Consider the following 20912-nt stretch of genomic DNA (forward strand, 5'->3'; position numbering starts at 1 on the left):
TTTAATTGACCTAATTACCGCGCTAACCAAACGGCCGATTTTCAAATTCAGCAGATTAGTTTTAACGTCAGCGCTGGCTGCGGTTTTGGGCGGGAAGAAGAAACCATGCGTTGTCCCCGCGAAATGGATTGAACAATTACCTCTACCAACAGGGAAATCAATCAGGCCGCGAGCGTGGGAAACATCTGTAAAATTTAGGTCGGCGGCTGCTGCCGAGCCATGAAAATTACCCGGGATTATTGGTTCAGAGGATTTCCCGCGTCTACCTGCGCGCCACGATCCTATGAGGCGGGAAGCGTAGCGCCTTCACAGAAATGAAGTAGTGTGAGCCGATTGCTTTTCAACACGGCTCTGTGGATTGCGATGAAAAAGTTTTCCGTTTAAATAAACAAGAATGGGTTTATACCGACAGAGAAAGGGGAAAACGGGCTTTGGCTCACAGCAGCGTGTTTTAAAGCTGGGCTTCGAATCTCTTACAAACATTTTCATAGCAGTTAAAAGCAGTTCAAACAGAAGAAGGAAACGAGCTGCACCCCTCTGGATTTCCCTGAGTTTTTATGCATTATAGATTGTTATAGTCTGATTGTTGCTCTAATATGAGGAGAATACTACACAACTCCAATCTGGGGGCTGTGTGAAAAATGTGAATAATAAAAATTATTTTAATCCACACAAAAATGGCCTAAAGTAGATGCACAGGTCATTTTGAATCCTAAAATTGACTAAATTATCTTTTATGATAATCTTGATTAATTATATTAGACCTACGTAAAGTGATGCTGAAGTGGAGAGAAAAAACCGCAGCCTTTGAACATAGACAAACAGATGCAGTAAAGATAAAGTGTAATAAAATAAAGACTTAAACGTTTATTTCTCCTCTCATTGGTTGGTGAACAGAGCCCTCTAGTGCAAAAAAATAAGCACTACAGGTTTAATATGTAGTGCACGATTCAGATTTTCTGTAAAACAAATATTTATCAGATTGCATGACTGTATTAGTGAATGTGTATGAATGTGTGTACCACACCTTTTCGTCCGATTCTCATAATAGACATATTTTCTAATTTCAGTTGTAGCCTAAGTGTGTAATTTTTCCATAATTGTGTGGGGGAAAAAAGAGAGGTAGCTCTAAAACCCTTTTATTGTGCAAAACATTTTCTTTGGGGTTAGTCTGTCTTGAATTGTTCTTTTTGTAATATACTGAAACTGTTTCATTTATTTTTGCATTGCTATTATGTTAAAATATTTAGGAAAGATTTGACTAGATTTATAATTGATAACATTGACCCCACTTTTCCTTTGTGCTTATAAAATGTTTTATTTGGTTTTACTAATATCCCTTCAAATAAAACCAAAGAATATTATATTATGAATTAAATTTAAATTTTTGCGAAATTTCATATCCACAAGTGTACAGTAAAGTACAGTAAAAACCAATCCTTTATTTTTGGTTCTTGAAAAAGAAATTCGAATTTATGTGAAGACGATTTTTTTATTCACATAATAAGAAAGCAATTTAGACAGTTTGCATTTAATATATTTATATATTTCTTCATCTGTAAGTCGCTTTGGATAAAAGCGTCTTCTAAATGAATAAATGCAAATGTAAATGTATATATTTATGTAATGTTTAGCCCACCCCCCTGGCTATATGTGTATTTTGAATGCTCATTCTCTCTTCTGTTTGTGTTTTATGTTTTTATGTGTATTATTGTTGCTGTAACTGTACTTTGACTGTATTTTTTGAAGTGTAATAAATAAATAAATAAATAAATGAATAAAAAGGTCCTCCTCAGTTATATACGTAAAGCGTGCGTGCGTGCGCGGTGACGCGCTGAAGTTCTTCCTGTTCTCGACCCCGCACATCCGGTCGGCCGACACGCCGCTTTTGGATCTGTTACATGCGCACTGAGTCGCTTGGGCTGGGCGGATGATAATGGAGCGGTAAAGTTCACGGTAAGAATCGGTAAACTTTACCCTATCCACACATTTACAAGGTCGCGGCATGTTTTATTAATTTATATGAAAGTACCGCGCGAGTCTTTTGTCTGACAGCGCGCGCGGCGGCGTCATCATCACTACATTCACAACAATCTTATCCGCCAATTAAGCCGATAACTCACTAAACTACCTACGTGTGTCAGTTAACACTACACAGTCTCGTCGGTTTTGTATTTCGGCTGCCGTACGACCGATGTTTGTCGTTATTTCGGCTTGTTTTCCCCTCAGTCTGTCACGCCACGTTCTCTGAGGTTCGGTACGCGCGTGACACGCTTGTCGCGAGCGCGCAAGTCGGTTATTTTGATAATACTAGATCGTAGTCTCGAGTTGAGCGAATATCGCGGATAAATATAACCGTATGCTACAAATGCAATAGTGTTTTGGGTTAGTGGAGCATATAAAGTCGAGTGAGTTCACTATTGCCCCAGTGTTGCATCAGAAACACTACTGTGGAACTTCCAGCCAGGTGCTGTCAGGTGATTACAAAAGTATTTAAACTTTAAGAATACTGTAAAACTGCTGCGATGCGTGTCAAAACACTGTGATATTACTGTGGTGCCACGTCCTTACAACGTTATGATGCCATACCAGGATATTCTGACGCTTGTATTAGTGTAACACATAATGAAAGAGGGAATGAAGAAGAGAAAGAGCGAGCTGATTCAGCATGTGTGTATTTGTTTGGTCACTAATCAGTTGTTCTGATGAGGTCATCAGTGCATATAGGTGTTGAATTGCATTATAATCAAACAACACGTTTGTCAAAGCCCTTCAGTTTTAATTCATTCAGAATAATCATATCTAAAGGTGTTAAACCTGGATTAAATAATGCTAATTGCACTCAGATTCCAAGTAAAATTCACACATGGAATTAGTTTAAGTGAAGTTAATAAACATACTTTTTTTTGCTCCACCTATGCAGTTTCAGTTAATGCAACAAAATTATTAAACACAATAAATACATTTTACATATTTAAGTGGACTGAAAACTATTAAGTTGTTTATTATTACTTGTATTAAAAGTTGCAAACTTGCTTGTTGCTAATGCTCCTAATGACTTATTTACTAGTGCAGTCAAATGATTAATCGCATCTAGAATACATTTCTGTTTAGTATATTTATTATGGATATATAAATACGCACACATGCCTGTCTATACTCAGAACAATGTTATTTTTGTATATATTAATATGTAAATACTATTAGTTTTAGTATTTTTAAAAATACATACTGTATGTGTGTATTTAAATACATAATAAATATGCACAGAACACATATATTATGCAAACTCAAACTTTTTTGTATGCATTTAATCACGATTAATCGTTTGAAAGCATCACTATTATTAACTTAATCGTTAAATTGTGTTGTTCTGTATATTAATATACTCCGCTCTCTAGTTTATCAGCGGAGCACTTAATTTTTTACGTTGTTGTGTGTAAGATGTTAAAGTCTAAATCGTGTTTATGTGGATGTCTGTGTCTCTCTCAGATGTGTGTGTCCTGTTTGGAGATTTGGGATAAACTGATCGAGGACAGCAGCTAACCCACGTATGGCCTGCGAGTCGGCGTTACCTGCCATCATGGACGAGCAGGCCCTCATGGGACTGAACCCCAACGCCGATGCCTGCTACAGGCAAAGGGTGAGCGCAAAACACCACATCAGATCTTTCAGTAAACATACACCCATAAATCATTCATTTACTCACAGATGTCCTCAGGATTCAGATTCAGTGCTTGGCGCATTTGTTTACATATTTTGCATAACTAATACTCTCGAGTGCATTGTAAATAAACACTTTGTTTTTATTTTTTCAGGCGCTGGTATATTTTGAGCAGTTGAAAGAGTCTCAGGATGGATGGGAGGTGTGCGCTGAAGCCCTGGCTAAAGGGGTTTACAGGTGAGATGCACCGCATACTGCACGATACTACAGTATTTCACATAATAACATTGATTAATGCAATGCATTCATGTTTTTCTCTGTCAGTGACGATCATGTAAAGTTCTTCTGCTTTCAAGTCTTGGAGCATCAGATCAAATTCAGGTATCACTGAATCATTGTTATATAAACGTATAAACTCTGAAAATTGAAAATGTGCATCATCTGATAAAATGAATGCAATGCAAGTCACTTTATATAAAAGCATCTGCCAAAATGTATGAATGTTGTAATTGATATTTTAAAATAAACATTGCAAGGTGCAAAAAAAAGTCAGCAAAAAAGCGTTTAGAAAATATATAAGGTACATTTTTTTATTTCAAGCTGACTTTAAACCTAGAAATCAAAGAGATGGGTGTATATTTAAAGGGAGACATTAGTAAACATTAGCTAATTAATTGTATAATTAGCTCTAAAATTGATAGCTGGGTTTGTTTTCATCAAAGCATCCGTATAATGTCAACATAGTGATCTTATTTTTAACCTGAAAGCAGGTGAGGCCATTTGTAACTTGAATTTGTTTTCTAATGTCATTCACTTTATTTTAGCTGTCTGTTATGCTGCTTGATAAGCATAGCAAAGAAGCTTTGAAAACTAAGGTGGACAGAGTTTCAATGCCGTTGTATAAATGCTGTGTCTTGCAGACACGGGTCGCTCACCGCAGCTCAACAGCAGCTGATCCGAGAGACTCTGATGAAATGGTTACAGGCTCAGGTTAGTGTTGTTTACCGTTTTATTGATATTCATGTGAATGATGAAAAAATAAAAATCCAGTGGAATCATATGAAGGATGTTTTTCCTTCATGCATTTGTTTAGTTGATGAACGCGCATCCAGAAAAGCCCTTCATCAGGAATAAGGTGGCGCAGGTTTTATCTCTGATGTTTGTGACGGAGTATCTGACGTTATGGCCTAAGTTCTTCTTCGACATCCTAAACCTGGTGGGATTGAATCCAAACGGTGTGGACATTTACCTGCGCATGCTGATGGCTATCGATGCAGATGTGGTTGATCGGGACATCCTGCACAGTCCTGAGGTAACACCGAGCAAACTCGAGGAGAAATGTTTTCTGCTCCTGTAGTGCCTTTGAAACGACTCTCTCTGTCCTGCGTCAGGAGATACGCAGAAACACTCTGATTAAGGACAGCATGCGCGGGCAGTGCATCCCGGCGCTGGTCGAGTCCTGGTTCCAGATCCTTCAGACGTACCAGCACACCCACAGCGAGCTGACCTGCCAGTGTCTGGAGGTGGTGGGTGCGTACGTGTCCTGGATCGACCTCAACCTCATCGCCAACGACAGGTCAGAGCAGCTCTGATGAAGGTCATGTGTGTCCCTGCAGTCATAAGTAGCACGGGATTATTTGTAGCTTGCGCTAGCAATACACTGTCTGTTTATGTGACAACTGTGTGTGTTTGTGTAGGTTTGTGAATCTGTTGCTCAGTCACATGTCCATCGAGGAGCTTCGCGAGGAGGCGTGCGACTGTCTGTTTGAGATCGTTAATAAGGGCATGGATCCTGTGGACAAAACCAAGCTGGTGGAGTCTCTGTGTCAGGTGCTGCAGTCCGCAGGCTTCTTCAACATCGAGCAGGTGTGTGAATGCACAAGGGTTCATCAACCCCGAAACCAACTTGTTTTCGTATTCTGTTGATGCATTTAAAAAAGTTTTTTAACCAAGTAAATCCAATTTAGTCTAAGGGTTTTTGAAAAACTAAATCTGACTCTCGCCATGAAAATAGACATAGAAACTGGCATGGCTTAAAAAAGAAAAAAAGTTATAATTTTAGATTTAAATATTATCAATATTCAAAATTTAGGATTAAGTTTGGCTTCTCTCCTGAGGCCACAAAAGGGCGCATCGAGCAAAATATTACTAATGCACATTCCTTCAAAGCAGTAAAATAACACCAATATCTTGGAGCGTTGGTTTCAGTTTAGTTGTGGCCTAAATTAATTAGCTAAAAAAATATATTTTGTAAATAATAACATGGGTTTATTGTAAACGAAATAAGAAATATATTGTAAAGACATTATTATGTTGTAAAATAAATAATAAATAGTATATAAGATTTTGTATTACAACTATAAAATCACTATACAATTAAAACTACACTTTTTTTTTTTTTTTTTTTTTACACCATTTAAAAAAATCATTTATATTTTTTCAAATGTTAAACCATCAAGCTTTTATTTTTTACCGGTTGCCGGGAATATAGTTGCTCATATGTTTGTTAAATTACAATCACACTTACTTCAATTTTTACACTTTTCAGTTTTGCTGTATCGAGTTGCATGTTAATCTTATTTCTGATCCGTCGCGTCCATCAGGAGGAGGATGTGGATTTTCTGGCGAAGTTCTCTCGGCTGGTGAACGGGATGGGTCAGTCTCTGGTGCTGAGCTGGACTAGACTCAGTAAGACGGGCGATGTGAAGGTTTCGGCGGAAGCGTTGCGTGCCGTGGAGGCGAAGGTTCCTCTGATGCTGCAGCTGCTGATTCATGAAGACGATGATATTTCAGCAAACATCGTGGCTTTCTGTTATGACTACCTGCATGTTCTCAAACAGGTACACATGCGAAACTCTCTTTTTGAGATTGATGGATGATCTACCAGTGATGCTCATCTTCAACTTGCTGTGTTTGTGTTTTTCAGCTTCCAGCTCTCAATGAGCAGCAGAAAACAAACGTGGAGGTACGACAGCATCACAGGCTCATCTCTCAGATGCATGAGAAGTGTACATTAATGCTGTGGTTTATGATTGCTGTTGTGTTGCTAACAGGCGATCATGCTGGCTGTGATGAACAAACTCAAGTACGATGACGAGTATAACTTTGATAGCGAGGTCAGTGTGGAAAGCGTTTTTTTTGGGGGGGGCTTTTTTTTTGTGCTTTTTCAGTATGAATGCACTGTGTTTACAGTTTTAACTGTCTAATAATATAAAATAAAATGTTGTTTTTACTGCAATTATGTTGGAGCCATAATGATATATAAACAATTACAATTCTTACTAAAAAACAAAATTGTAGCATTACAATTGTAACATTTCACTGTAGTAAAGGAACTATTTAAGAAAAGGTATTATATTTTTTTTTATAAAATTATATTTCTATTATGTTTAATTATTGTATTTAATTATATTAACATTTTAATATTTATGGCCGTCTTAAAATCTTTTATTTTGATGGAAGAAACGAGCACAACTAAACTAAACTTTTATGTGACCACAGCATTTTATGAGTGTCCTGATCTAAATTTAAATTAGGTCATGTTTTTACTCAGAAATTACTTGCATTACATAAACATATATTTTTTCAATGGATTATCCTGCCAAAATATAAATCTTTATCAAATATCAAATTGAAAGATTGCTAATAATTATTATTATTATTATTTTTTTATTTTTATATATATAGTTATAACATGCAATTATTTTATTTATTATTGTTATTTAGACTATTTTAAATTGTTACTTTCAAATTTGCCATGAATATAGCCTTTAATTTTGATATGGAAATATCATATAAAATGCTTTAAATTTTTTTTGTGAAATAAAACGCTTGACAGAAGCTGCACGAAGGCCTTATAAAGTTTGTTAATTTGAACTTCTCTTTTAAAGTTTAAGATGACAGTGTTCCCAAATTCATGTTAAAGCACCTTCTGACCCTCACAACCCATCTGTTTAATTTTACAGTCGCACTAACCCATATTGTGATTCATGTTTTATTAAGATAAATTGATCTAAAACAGTGTTTGTTTCTCTCAGGGCGAGGACGAGGCCATGTTTGTGGAATACAGGAAGCAGTTAAAGATGTTGCTGGATCGACTCGCTCAAGTCTCTCCTGAGCTGCTGCTGGACGCCGTGCACAGAGTCTTCAACGCCACCATGCAGTAAGACACAAACCTGCACAGCATGCTGGGAAATATCACAGAAAAGAGCGTTTGATGCTCTTTGGTTAGACTCCACAAACCTGCAAAACTGGTTGTTCATATGTCTTCAAGGTTATGATATCAGAAACCTGAACTCGTGCGATGCATATCTAACAAATCATAATCTTAAACGCCCATCTAAAGACATGATTTATCTGTGTGTGTGTGTGTAGGAACTGGCAGACGGTGCCCTTCATGGAGGTGGAGGTGGCCATCCGACTGCTGTATATGCTGGGTGAAGCTCTTCCTGCGTCGCACGGAGCGCACTTCTCTGGAGACGCCACCAAAACCAGCACACTGCAGTCCATGATGAGAACGGTGAGACCGAGACCCATCAGCTTTCACATCAGTCTGTGCACACAATAATAACACGATGCTGTGGATGTGTTTGTAGCTGATCTCGTGTGGCGTGAGCGAGTATCAGCACTCCTCGGTGACTCTGGAGTTCTTCGAGACCGCCGTCCGCTACGATAAGTTCTTCCTGGTCGAGCCGCAGCACATTCCCAGTGTTTTGGTGAGTGTTTGAAGCGTGTATATTACTGGTTTTGTGTCACTTGTAGTTTGGAGATGTGAGAATGATGCAGTCAGACCCATAAAAGCGGTGTTTTTGTTTTGTGTAGATGGCGTTTTTAGACCATCGTGGTCTGAGGCACAGCAGTCCGAAGGTGCGCAGTCGAGTGGCTTATCTGTTCTCACGCTTCATCAAAACCCTGCAGTGAGTTACTCTACAGCTACACACACACACGCACACACACACACACTTACCATATTTTTTGGACTATAAGTCTCACCTGAGTATAAGTCGCATCAGTCCAAAAATACGTCATGATGAGGAAAAAAACATATATAAGTCGCATTTATTTAGAAGCAAGAACCAAGAGAAAACATTGCCTTCTCCAGCCGCCAGAGGGCGCTCTATGCTGCCACGTCATAGACTACAGGAGCACAGAGCAGCATAGAGCGCCCTCTCATGGCTGGAGAAGGCAATGTTTTCTCTTGGTTCATTTCTATTGGTTCATGTCAGATTATTTTTGATAAGTCGCACCTGACTATAAATCGCAGGACCAGTCAAACTATGAAAAAAAGTGACTTATACTCCGGAAACTATATTATATTAACTATATTAGCTATTAGCAATTTCTCTTTTTTTTATATGCCCCTTGTTCATTGTTTTTATACAGAGCTGTCAGTCAGATAAACATTTACAGATAATGTCACATTTTTTCGTAATTAATCACAACTGACATAAAAATTAGATTAGTATTAGATCTCAGAAGTTTACAGTGCAATTGAAACCCTCACTTTTAACGTTATCGAACCTTTTTTATTCATTTATTAAAAATTAACATTAAAAACCTTAATGTTTTATCAAGTTTGCATTAAAAAAAATTACATATTAAACGGTTTTAAGTTAGCAGATATTTAACCGTTTTAGTTTATTTTTTTAATAATTGATTTTAATGTACTGCAATTGTTAATAAATGAATACAAATAATCTGATAACTGGCCTGCTAAGGTCTAGTAAATAAAAAAAATAATATATAAATAATATAATAATATAAATAATTAATAAATAATAAACTAAACTCTTTTATAACTTTTTTTCCCCATGCATTTGTCCTCTTTAGTTTGTCTAATAAACCTGGCAATATGCATTACAAATATTGGTTAAAATATGTTTTTACAGTGCATTCAGTGTATGCATTTGATCAGTTGATGCACTGATAATCATACTTTTTTCTTGCTTATTTCCACAGTAAACACATGAATGCATTCATCGAGGACATCCTCAGCAGAATACAGGACCTGTTAGAGCTCGCTCCACCGGTAACACTCATTAAACTCATATAAAGCAGCTTGTGAATCAGCCCTGAACTGCCACGTGATCGCTCCTCTCTCTTGGTGTGTCCAGGAGAACGGCTTCCCGGCGCTGCTGAGCAGTGATGATCAGCTGTTCATGTTTGAGACGGTCGGTGTGCTGATCGTGAACGGAGAGGGTCCGGCCGAACGCAAGCAGGCTCTGATGCACAGTCTCCTGACGCCGCTGATGGAGGCGTTTCGCATGCTGCTCACAAAACTGCCGCAGGAGGCCAACGAGGAGAGACAGGCGGCTCTGGCTGATTGTCTGAGTCACGCTGTGGGATTCGCCAGGTAAACACACAACACTGACAACGTGAAGATTGAGTGTATCTTGTGTTGAACTGACCTGAATCTATCTTTTCAGGGCTCTAGAATAACTTTCTGCACTGGTTGCACTGGTGCGCTTAACTTTATTTTTCTTAAGTGCACCAGCACAAAAGTTAGGTGCACCCAAATTTTCAACCGCATCACTTTTAACACTTTTCCAAGTTCACTCCATTTTTTTTTTAGAGCTGTCCATCTAGGCAATATTGACTTGTAGCCTAAATGATTAACTAACAATCCGGTCAACACAAAGTTAGGGTTAGTTAATTAATCATAATGCTTTACGACAGTTGTTTGTATTACAAATGCATATTTAAATATGCAAATAAGACCCCAATTAATGCACTAATTTTTATGTATTTGCAGAATCACAGAATACATACAGAAATAGGAACATTGGATAAATCCAGGTTTAAAATTGAATTTAGTTAACATTAGTGTTTTTTTTTTTTTTTTTATCACCAAAATGTGTCAACAATCAAATGAATGATGTATGGACCGATTGTTCTATAAAACCTTTCAGAATGTAGATGGGAATAAAAGTGTACAGGTTGGTGTATGTAAGTGTAGAGGACACTTTAAAGGCTTTTTGTGTTTCTGAAATCTATAAACGCAAATAAAGTTAACAAACACAAAACTGTGTATTTTAGATGTTCTCGTTCCAATAACTCTCAATGTTATCGGAAGCAAAAAATTACCCAAATATTACATTTGGCCAGTGCCTGAAACATGGTTATTATAGGCAAATAGTATGAATGTCACCTGAAATAAATTAATGAAAACTGAAATGTAAAAATACAGATTTTTTTTTTTTCTTCGAAGCAAAATTTCTCGGTTTCATTTAAGTTTAACTTGATTTTATTAAAATAACTGTTACCTAAAACTGAAAAAAAAAATAATTATTAAAAAAAACAAAACAAAAGCACAACAAGATTAAAACTTTAAACCACAATTAACATGAAAGCAGAAAATACAAGAAAAGAAAAAAAGGTATCTAAATGATACTTTTGAGATACTTTTTTATTTTATTTTTTATATATATATTTTCTGCTTTCATGTTAATTGTGGTTTAAAGTTTTAATCTTGTTGTGCTTTTTTTTTAGTTATTTATAAATATTTGTTTTTTCCAGTTTTAGGTAATAGTTAGTTATTTTAAGTTAAACTTAATGAAACTGAGAAATTTTGCTTTGGAAATCAGCTGAAAAAAAAACCTGTTTGTTTTACTTCACTGGCCTGAAAAAACAATGGTGTGTTGCCTGTTATTTGCTCTCAGACTCACAAGTCATGTCATGAAGTACGTCTGCTCATTGCATGGTGTTGTGTTCCTGTTCCTCAGTCGCACCAGTAAGGTGTTCAGTAACAAGCAGACGGTGAAGCAGTGCGGCTGCTCTGAAGTGTATCTGGACTGTCTCCAGACCTTCCTGCCGGCGCTCAGCTGTCCCGTCCAGCGAGGACCCCTGCGCAGCGCCGTGCGCTCCTTCCTCCACCGCATGATCATCTGTCTGGAGGAGGAGGTGCTGCCCTTCATCCCAGCCGCCTCGCAGCACATGCTGAAGGACTGCGAGCCCAGAGACCTGCAGGAGTTCATCCCCCTCATCAGTCAGATCACCGCCAAGTTCAAGGTACAGGGTTACACGATTAATCATAATAAACTCAGTCTGTACATCTGATCCTAAACCTGCATTCAGAAATGCAAAAGCTTTAATGCTTCATGCGTATCAACAAAAGGGAAGTTTAAGGCCTGCCTGTGGCTTTCCGTCAAGAGTAAGAAGAATTGAAGACAACCATGAATATTATGGTTGGTGTTGTAATTTACAGTTCTTACAGTAAACTTTGTATTTTACAGTGGAATATAATTTAAAGTTATATACATTTTTTTACGGTGAAATATTCAAATGGCAACGATTCTGATTTTAATTATAATACATAATTTTATAATTGCATTATTAACTAATATTAACTATTAATAAAACATTCATTTTACAGTGAAATATTCAAATAGTATTTGTTTTGTCCAAATTATATAAAATATAACACTAGTTTTTAACTGTCATATTTTTATTAAGAATAATTGTTGTTATATTGTCTATATTGATTTTGTTCTAATTGTCTAGCTCCACAAACAAGCGTAGCAAACCTGTATTTTTTCCCCCGCATTTTTACCAGTAAATAGATTTTTTTCTGTCATACTTTCGCGGATATTTAACTGTTAGTGCTTCAAGATGGTTTGCAATTTGTACATTTAACAGTGGTTTCTGAAATAAATTCATATGACTATTATTTTTAATAATGATAATAATACCATTCATAGAGTAATCAGGGTTTCCATGCTGTTTGGGAAAAAGAAAGAAGAGTATGAAAAAAAAAAAACTTGTTTCCAGACTTTTGCCCCCAAATTATTTTTTGATAATAAAAAAATGGAGAATTCAATCAAAATGTATTGTACAAGAAGTGAGATTTTATGGCAGTTCTTTAGTGATTGTCAAATATGCACTTTCTGATTATGCAGAATGCATGTTATAAGCATTGCAATATTCTTAGCACCATGTTACATAGCCTCAAGGACCTTTGCAAAAATAAAACCTATGCAGGTGAGAAACCATTAAGCTTAACACAGGACAATGTACACTGAGCTCATTTCAGGGAGTGGTGCCTCCACAAATTATGCTTTTAGAGACCTAAGGCCTTCAAATATTGCATAGTTTTCTAATGAAAGACAAAATTTAAACACCTTTTACAGTACCAGTCTTTTTTTATAGACCCTTGAACCTCGAACAAATTTAGTCATCGGCCCATTTTGTTGCATGGTTTCTGTGCCATCACTAAGTATGTGTTAAATTTGACATTATGCCTTGATGCAACAACAAAAAGCTCATTTTGAGCAAGTAGATCTGTTAATTAATCTGCATTCATGCTCTCATTTGAGTCATAGTGATGCACAAATGAAATAAGTTATATAAAACTAGAAATTGTAATGCATTAGCATGCACAAAAAATTCCCATACGCAAGTGAATAAAAATGTCTCTTGTGTGCATTTAAAAGTCTGTTTTTTTTTTTGTCACTGAGAAAATCAATGAAAAAAACCCTGAGAAAATAAAAATGTTTATGGATGACTGTGCTGTATACCAAATATAAAGCTGAAATAATGCTTTGTGAACCATTTATGTAAAATAAGGGTGGTAAGAGGTTTGGGTAAATTTGTGTAATTAATTCCTGCGGACTCTCTCCGTCTCTCCCAGAACCAGGTGTCTCCTTTCCTCCAGGAGGTCTTCATGCCGCTCGTGATGGCCATATTCGAGGTGTTGTCTCGTCCAGCGGAGGAGAACGATCAGACGGCTGCGTTAGAGAAGCAGATGTTGAGAAGAAGCTACTTCAGTTTCATTCAGACCGTGGCCAGCAGCGGCATGAACGAGATCATGGCCAGTCAGGGTGAGCGCAGTCCTGACCAGGAACTAAACACACCTGTGTGTCTCAAAATACCCACTGACTGTATGTTTCTGTTGGGCAGGAGCGGAGAATATCGAGCGTGTGCTGTTCACCATCATCCAGGGAGCGGTGGATTTCCCAGACCCCGTCGCCCAGAAAACCTGCTTCATTATCCTGTCCAGACTGGTGGAGCTGTGGGGTACGAAAACACCGTCAGCAGCGTCTAGACATTTAATACATGGGTTATTATCATTAACTAGAACTTCAAAATATTTTTGTTAGGTGGAATTAAATACAATATTAGGCTACTAATTTGAAAACAACTACCTGAAATAAATTTATTATTATTAACTGGAAATGGTAATTAAAACTTAAGAATTAAATTAAATTAAAATGAAAATGGACTAAAAACAAAAAAGATTCAAAATTTAATGAAACTAAAATAGTACATAAGTAATACTAAAATATAACTTTTTACATGTTATGCTTCTAGACTTTTAATAAGTGTAGTTAATATTTTTGTTAACTGAAATAGTATAAATATTAGGTGAAAAGTTAAAATATACTGGCAAGGAAACGGAGTAAAATTACTAACTGAACATCAAAATGTAATAAAAGTTTAAATGAAACCTAAGTAATAATCCAAAAATAAAAAGCACAAAATTATAACAAAAAATAAATAAATAAAAAAATGGTTAAGCGATAAAATATGAATAAAAATGATAATATATAACACTAAATTTACACTGCTTTTAGCTAGTTATGCTTCAGGCAGCATCAAGACTTTTTAAACCATAAACTATTAAATTAAATAAAATTTGCCATAAGGCTTTAATAAAAATAATTAAACCTAAAAAAAATCTTTAAAGAGAAAACTTACAGAACTGATAAAAGTACATAAAATTGTTAATACAAATTAAAATGAAAAAAAATGAATTCAAAAATTAGTAATAACAATAGTATATAATAATACTTAAATAACACTGCTTTTAACATGCTCTGTTTCTCAGGTGGAAAAGACGGTTTGGTGGGATTCCCAGATTTCATCTACAAGCATATCATCCCAGCATGCCTCATGGCCCCTCTGAAACCGACCTTTGACCTTTCAGATGCGCAGACGGTTCTGGTACGTCAGTCGAGGCTTTCATAAACCGCTTTGGTGAAATCTCTGAGGGTGATTTGATCTGTAATGGTTTGCTGTTGTGTTTCAGACGCTGTCTGAGTGCACGCTGACTCTGCACATGATTCATCTCAAAAGAGTGAGTCTGAAATCACCTTCGTTAAACGTGACGTGAGTTAAGAGTTAATGGGTCTGACTCGGGCTGTTTTAATGCTGTTCACACAGGGGCAGGAGTGTATTCAGTTTCTTCAGGAGTATCTGCCGTCACTGCAGGTCTCACCTGAGATCACACAGGTAACTGACACACACCTGCTTCCATCACAAGCAGTGACGGGATTCAAGCATTTCATTTCATCAAAACTGTCAGATGCACACAATACAATGCTCTTCACTAAAACTAGACATTCAGTTTAACTCCAGGAAATTGTGAAAAATATCAGTAAAGTAGAATATACTTGTCAGAGTGAGAATACATTTTTTAAAATTGGTTTAATAAAAGGAATTAAATTTTTATTTGGTTAAAATGAAAAAGATTGAATTGATGTTATGTTATGATTACCACTATTTTTGATGATGAATTTGTTTAAAAATTTATTTTAAAAATAAATAAAATGACACAATTTCTAATAATAATAATTTCATAGGGTATTAGTGTAAAAATATTAAAGTTATAAGAATTTCAATTGATTAGACATGGTTTTAGTCAATCAATAATTCATGAAACATAAACTAAAATGGAAAGTTTTAACATCCCTAAAAAAATATTTTTTTTAACAATTCAATATTTTTTGACTACACATTTAATTTATCCATTAAAATTTAATCAAGAAAAATTAAAAAGGAGGAAATTAATTCATTTAAAATGTGATTTCATACAGGCCTAAAAAATTATTTTTTTTAAACATTTAAGTTTTTTGATTATGAAAGTTTAATTTGTCCATTTCAATTAGAAAATTAAAACGAGGGGGAGAAATTAGAATTTAGGAAAAACAGAAAAATTTAAATTGGGAAAAATCTAAATTTCATAAGACCCTATATAGCAAATTTTTTTCACCTACTGTAATCCTTAAAAACTTTACCACACAATGGCATCACAGATTTAAATGTTAAACATTATTTTTTTTAGTCTATTTTCAGTATATATTTTTTTTCATCTTGCTTGATCTGTGGCCCAGTATCTATTTGAGCACGCTTTATCATCTTAAAGGAAGTGCAGACTGATCTAGACTGCAGTATCGGTGATGATGAGTCAGTATTGAGCTGTTTCTCTCCTCAGGAACTCTGTCAAGTGCTTCAGCAGCCGGATGTTAAGGTTCTGAAAAACTACATGAAGGTATATCAGGAGCCCTTGTGTTGTCTACATATACCATTGAGTGTTAGGTTTCATGTTGCCGTTTTAACACCCTTCTGTTGTGTGTGTGTGTGTGTGCAGGTGTTCTTCCAGCAGGCCAAACTTTAAAAACTGGAACTGTCAAGCAGAGCCACTTACAGACCACCATTACGACAGAGCTTAGCATAGGAGCTACTTTTGCACTTAAAGAAGCGTAACCACACCCATCCTGTCTGCAGGACACGGACCCCCAGCAGAGTCACGTGGGGATTGGCTGTCATGTGACGTGACCACGCCCCCACACCGAGCTTTGCCCAATCAGAGTTGTGCTCTTCCCCAGACTGGATGCGACGTCTGCGATTGGACGAGACGATATACTGTAGGTGGGGTTTGTGTGGGTGGGCGGGGCTTCAGTCCTGGACAGAATTTCAAGGGGAAAAGGTTTCCATTTGAAATGCAACAATTGTTTAGAATTATAACTTACATGTTACAGAAAATTCTAGAATGAATTTAATGAATTGTTTATTTTTGTGTGTGTGTGTGTGTGTGTGCTAGAAATCTGGATTTTTCTCAAATTTCAGCGTAAGAAGGGCCGGTTTAAGAATATTTAATGGCTAATTTTTCTTTTTTTTTTTTTTAAACATGCATAAATGAAGCATATGTTTTAGTTTGATGTGATGAGGTTAACAAACTGAAGTGCTCTTGATGTGGGCTCAACCTGGCAAAATTTTTTTTTTTTTTTTTTTTTTAAATGGTTCATGAACTGCTAAATCATCAGAAGTCCCGTCTGATTCATCATGGCATTCCCATCAAAGCTGTACTGTATCAAGCATGGTTTCCCAACACTAAACGTTTCTCCGCTCCATCACAGTCTCCGATTCATTCGTTCAATGCCTTTTGAAGCCTGTTTGAAATATGCAATATAATGTTACGAACTGTGAAAATACTACGAGGTGGTTTGATCCTTGGATCTGCAGTGGGAATGTTCTAGTTAAGTTCTTTTGTTTGGAAATCTACTTTGTGTAAAGTTTAAACTCTCATTGGAGAGTCATTCGGTTCGTATCTCTCTGCTTTGACTTCTCGTTACGGCTGACATTGTTGATAATCTGTGTTGGATTTTTAGAGACGCCGCACATGTATTAACCCTTTCAGCCCTGGATCCCACTTCAGACCGAAATGTCCATTAAAGGTTTAGGCCTAAACGTTTCTTGGGTTTTAACATCATATTGGCTTTAATCATGATAGGAAAAAAAGCTCAACACAAAACAGACTGGATGAAGCACTTTGCCATAAGCTGACATGTACAGTAACTTCTAACATGAGAATGACTGTTAATTAAAGATTGTTTCTCTGTCATTACCCATGAGACTTTGCTTCAGACCTGTTAAGCTCTTGTCCTACTCGTCAGACCCATTGTGTTTATGCCAAAAAAAAAATGAGGAGAGAAAGACATGAAAGCTAGACTGTGTAAACTTGATTTATTTTTGATATGCCCTCTCACTCCCTTTTGTGGATCTTTTGTCATGACCAATAAAGTATTTACTAATCTCCGTCTGATTTCCAGGAGGTTTATTTGAAGCCGCTGCGCTCTTGTACTTGTGCACATTCAGGAGAACAAGCGAGAGACAATAGCATAAAATTCATATTTATATATAAAATATATTAAAAAATTCAGCTCAAGTTTAAAGAGTTTCAGAAGAATTTAAACCGTTTTCTAACAGAAATAAGAATTTAATTTGTGACCGTTTACATCACGAAGCAATTTAAATATTTAAAGGCATTATTTCATTCAATGTTGATCATTTAAAATAAATGTATAAATATAGAATAATTTGCTGCTTAAATATAATATAGAATATTTTAATGCATTTAACTGAAGGCTGATTATTAAAAAACTAAATAATTGTCAAAATATAAAAATTGTTAAATTGCAAAAAAAAAAAAAACTTGATTATACAAAAATTGTATAAGTATAATATAAAAATTTTGCTTAATGTACAAAGTTAATTCATTTGTGACCACTTAGTAGTAATATATAAAAATGTGTGACAATTAGGTATATAATTTAATAAAATAATATATAGTAGTAATATAATTTAAAAGTATAAAGATATTCTTTTTTTATTGTATCACCCTCTCAGACTCAGCACATGTGAAACTACCTTTTGTACACAGTTTAGTATTACAATTTAATATTTTCCAGTTAAATTGACTTAATTTCGGTGTTATCAGTTTTGTATTAGCATTTTATTTTTTACTATTTTCAGTTTTCTTTCGAATCACGTTCTAATGTGAAATTAACATGTGATTGTTTTGTTACTTACTACATTCATTTATGTCCTAGTGCTTTTACCTTGAACTTTTTTCGGTTAATTGCCAAGGGAACAAATATTATTTATTTACTATTATAGTGTATTAATAATATATATTCTGAATTAGCTTTTACATATTCAGTTCATTTGATTTGTTTAATTAACAGACATTTTATGCATGGTTGTTAAAAGATTAATTGCGATTTATTGCATCCATTATGCATTTTTGCATAATATTTGTGTGTTCGTTGTATATTTATTATATATTTTGTAAATACATGCATGTATATATTTAAGAAAAATGTTGTTTATATATTAAATATTAATATATAAAATATGAATTTAAGTGTATATGCATGTTAATATTTCCAAAATATATACTGTATATGTGATTATTTATGCATAATAATATGCACAGTACATACACATATTATGTAAACAAAACTTATTTTGGATGCGATTAATCGTCTAAAAGCACTAGTTTTATTTCTTTAAATATTTTATGTTGTGTGGTATTGTATACATTGTAAACTAAAAATAACTAAACATAGGCTGCATATATATATATATATATATATATATATATATATATATATGTATATATATAAAAAATTGCAGGCGTTTTATTGTTATTTGACTGGCTAACAAGACTATTTTAACGCTATTACATTTATTTATTTCTTTAATGTTGTTACAATTAGTATAGTAAAATAGTTAAATTAACAGAAATATCCAACAGTTGTAAACATGAAGGTGCTTATAACATAATGAGTCTAATAATAAAATAATAGTTATTATTATTTAAACTGACAAAAATAAAATGTATACACTTTCAATTAAGCACCTAAATAAATGTATACAAATGTTCTGTAAATAAATTGCCGCCTTTTTTACTGACAGTCTTCTGATAGTCGAGTTGCTTTATATATGAGCAATTCCTAAAATACAATGCATATGTATTATTTTATTGACAAATAATAAGCAACAAAACTTCATGCCTGGAGATTTGGAGTTCTATATTAATAGTAAAATGGAGTATATGATAGGAATGTCTATATTTGATGTGTTCTTTAGAGAAAAACGTATACTTGTGTTTATTTTATTAGGAAAGTACCATAAAAATAAGAAGAAAGGGGCTCAAAGTAGACTAAATCTTTCACATTTTATAAATGACCTTAAATTATATGTAAATCTCTTGGAAAAAAAAACAACAACAAAAAAACATTGAAAACAGATAATGCTCTGAAAGCATTGGAATCGATGAGATTTTCTTCCTTTCTTTTCTTTCTGCCAGCTAATTTTAATTTGATCATCGTATGTATGTATAATACATCTTGTTCTTGTGGCACTGGATTAATAAACCATCAATAACAATAATAATAATAATAATAATAATAATAATAATAATAATAATAATAATAATGGCGTAATTGCCGGGCTTTTATTTTGAAAATCCCACTCAGCTGTTTTGATCGACCGCGGAGTTTTCTGGCTTCACTGCGCTACTTTGACGTGCGTGAAAGGTACGTTTATTTTTGTTCCTGTTCTATTTAATGTAAACACATTCAAGCAGAGGCTTTTCCTGGTTAATTTGCAGTGGCCTAATAACACTGGACTAAATGCACTAACTGACGCTGAAATACTGCTTTATGCTTAATGCGGCTGTTAAGTAAAGGTAAATTATTATCAAAGATGATGTTTACGGAGTCTGAGTGACGTCACGTGATCCTGAGACGGCGAAATGAAAGTGAATGTGAGCGCGCGTCTGCTTTGCTTCAGTGCAGAATGAAACTCAGGGTGAGAATCAACAAACAGAGCAGCAGATTGGAGCTGGACGGAGCAGAACCGACGCTGTCTGAGCTCCGAGCCCGGGTCAGAGACGCCCTGCTGCCTCGGTGCGGACTGGGGTGAGTTTGACAGGTTTGGTGTTTCTAATCAGGTATGGATTAACATCAGTTGTGTTCTGATGATTTGCAGCCCCTGTTTTGTTTTGAACAGCGTTTGGGGTACTGCATTAATAAGTAACGGAATTTAGATTACTCTTTTCAAGTCACTAGTAAAGTAACTCATTACTTTTTTCACTTTAGAAGGAATTATCGCAGTTACTTTTTCAAATAAGTACCGCCTGTTACTTTGTTTCCGTGAGTTGAGTGACAGTTCTGGTGTTGCCATGGTGACAGAGATCAAGTACAGAGCGTTCTGTGTGAACATGATGTCACTGTAGTTTTGGACAAGTCATCATACATTGATTTCACTAGCACATATTCCTCAAAATGAATAAAAACCCATCAAATGCGAACTCCAGATATTATACAAATCTGCAATAATTAAAACAAAAAGAATTAGTTATTACCCAGTGTCTTTGCTATAGACATTTGACAATTTTGTTGAATACTTTCTTCTCCTGCGTCGTATTCTTTATGGCTGAAATTACATTTGTAATAAAAGAACAACTTTTTATATTAAAAGCAAACAAGCAAGCTCTGCCCATATTTAAAAGTAACTCAAATGTGATGTATCGCATTACTTTCCATAAAAGTAACTCAAAAACGTACCTTTTTAGGGAGTATATATTGAGAATATTTCAATGCATTACTTTGAAAGTAACTTCCCCTGCATTACCATAATATCTGGTGTTATCTGTTCAGTCCGTCTGAAGCAGCTGTGTGTGTCT

The 20912-nt window shown here is 35.2% G+C and overlaps 2 protein-coding genes across 2 annotated transcripts in view; both read left to right on the top strand.

Moving 5' to 3' along the window:
- Nucleotides 1-1864: 1864 nt before the first annotated feature.
- On the top strand, nucleotides 1865-17477 carry LOC113085445 (exportin-T-like). Its single transcript, XM_026255132.1, has 25 exons — nucleotides 1865-1956; nucleotides 3493-3643; nucleotides 3819-3901; nucleotides 3989-4045; nucleotides 4585-4654; nucleotides 4758-4976; nucleotides 5056-5240; nucleotides 5362-5530; nucleotides 6268-6504; nucleotides 6591-6629; nucleotides 6718-6780; nucleotides 7702-7826; nucleotides 8039-8183; nucleotides 8260-8379; nucleotides 8486-8580; nucleotides 9623-9692; nucleotides 9778-10016; nucleotides 11386-11671; nucleotides 13290-13479; nucleotides 13559-13675; nucleotides 14487-14602; nucleotides 14688-14735; nucleotides 14822-14890; nucleotides 15873-15929; nucleotides 16029-17477. The coding sequence occupies exons 2-25, from the start codon at nucleotides 3554-3556 to the stop codon at nucleotides 16053-16055; spliced, it is 2916 nt and encodes a 971-aa protein (XP_026110917.1). The 5' UTR covers nucleotides 1865-1956; nucleotides 3493-3553; the 3' UTR covers nucleotides 16056-17477.
- Nucleotides 17478-19732: 2255 nt separating this feature from the next.
- LOC113085446 (F-box only protein 7-like) overlaps nucleotides 19733-20912 on the top strand; it is a 10254-nt gene continuing 9074 nt past the window's right edge. Inside the window, exons 1-2 of the mRNA XM_026255133.1 lie at nucleotides 19733-19761; nucleotides 20023-20145. Coding sequence (XP_026110918.1) covers nucleotides 20024-20145 — 122 coding nt within the window. The 5' untranslated portion in view covers nucleotides 19733-19761; nucleotide 20023. The remainder of the gene's footprint in view (nucleotides 19762-20022; nucleotides 20146-20912) is intronic.

Source organism: Carassius auratus, unplaced genomic scaffold (assembly GCF_003368295.1).
Source record: "Carassius auratus strain Wakin unplaced genomic scaffold, ASM336829v1 scaf_tig00041616, whole genome shotgun sequence".
Lineage (NCBI taxonomy): Eukaryota > Metazoa > Chordata > Actinopteri > Cypriniformes > Cyprinidae > Carassius > Carassius auratus.

Coding starts and splice junctions, on each gene's coding strand:
- LOC113085445 (XM_026255132.1), top strand. CDS start 3,554: ATGGCCTGCGAGTCGGCGTTACCTGCCATCATGGACGAGCAGGCCCTC. Junction 4,977..5,055: donor ACATCCTGCACAGTCCTGAG/GTAACACCGAGC, acceptor GTCCTGCGTCAG/GAGATACGCAGAAACACTCT. Junction 5,531..6,267: donor GCTTCTTCAACATCGAGCAG/GTGTGTGAATGC, acceptor CGCGTCCATCAG/GAGGAGGATGTGGATTTTCT.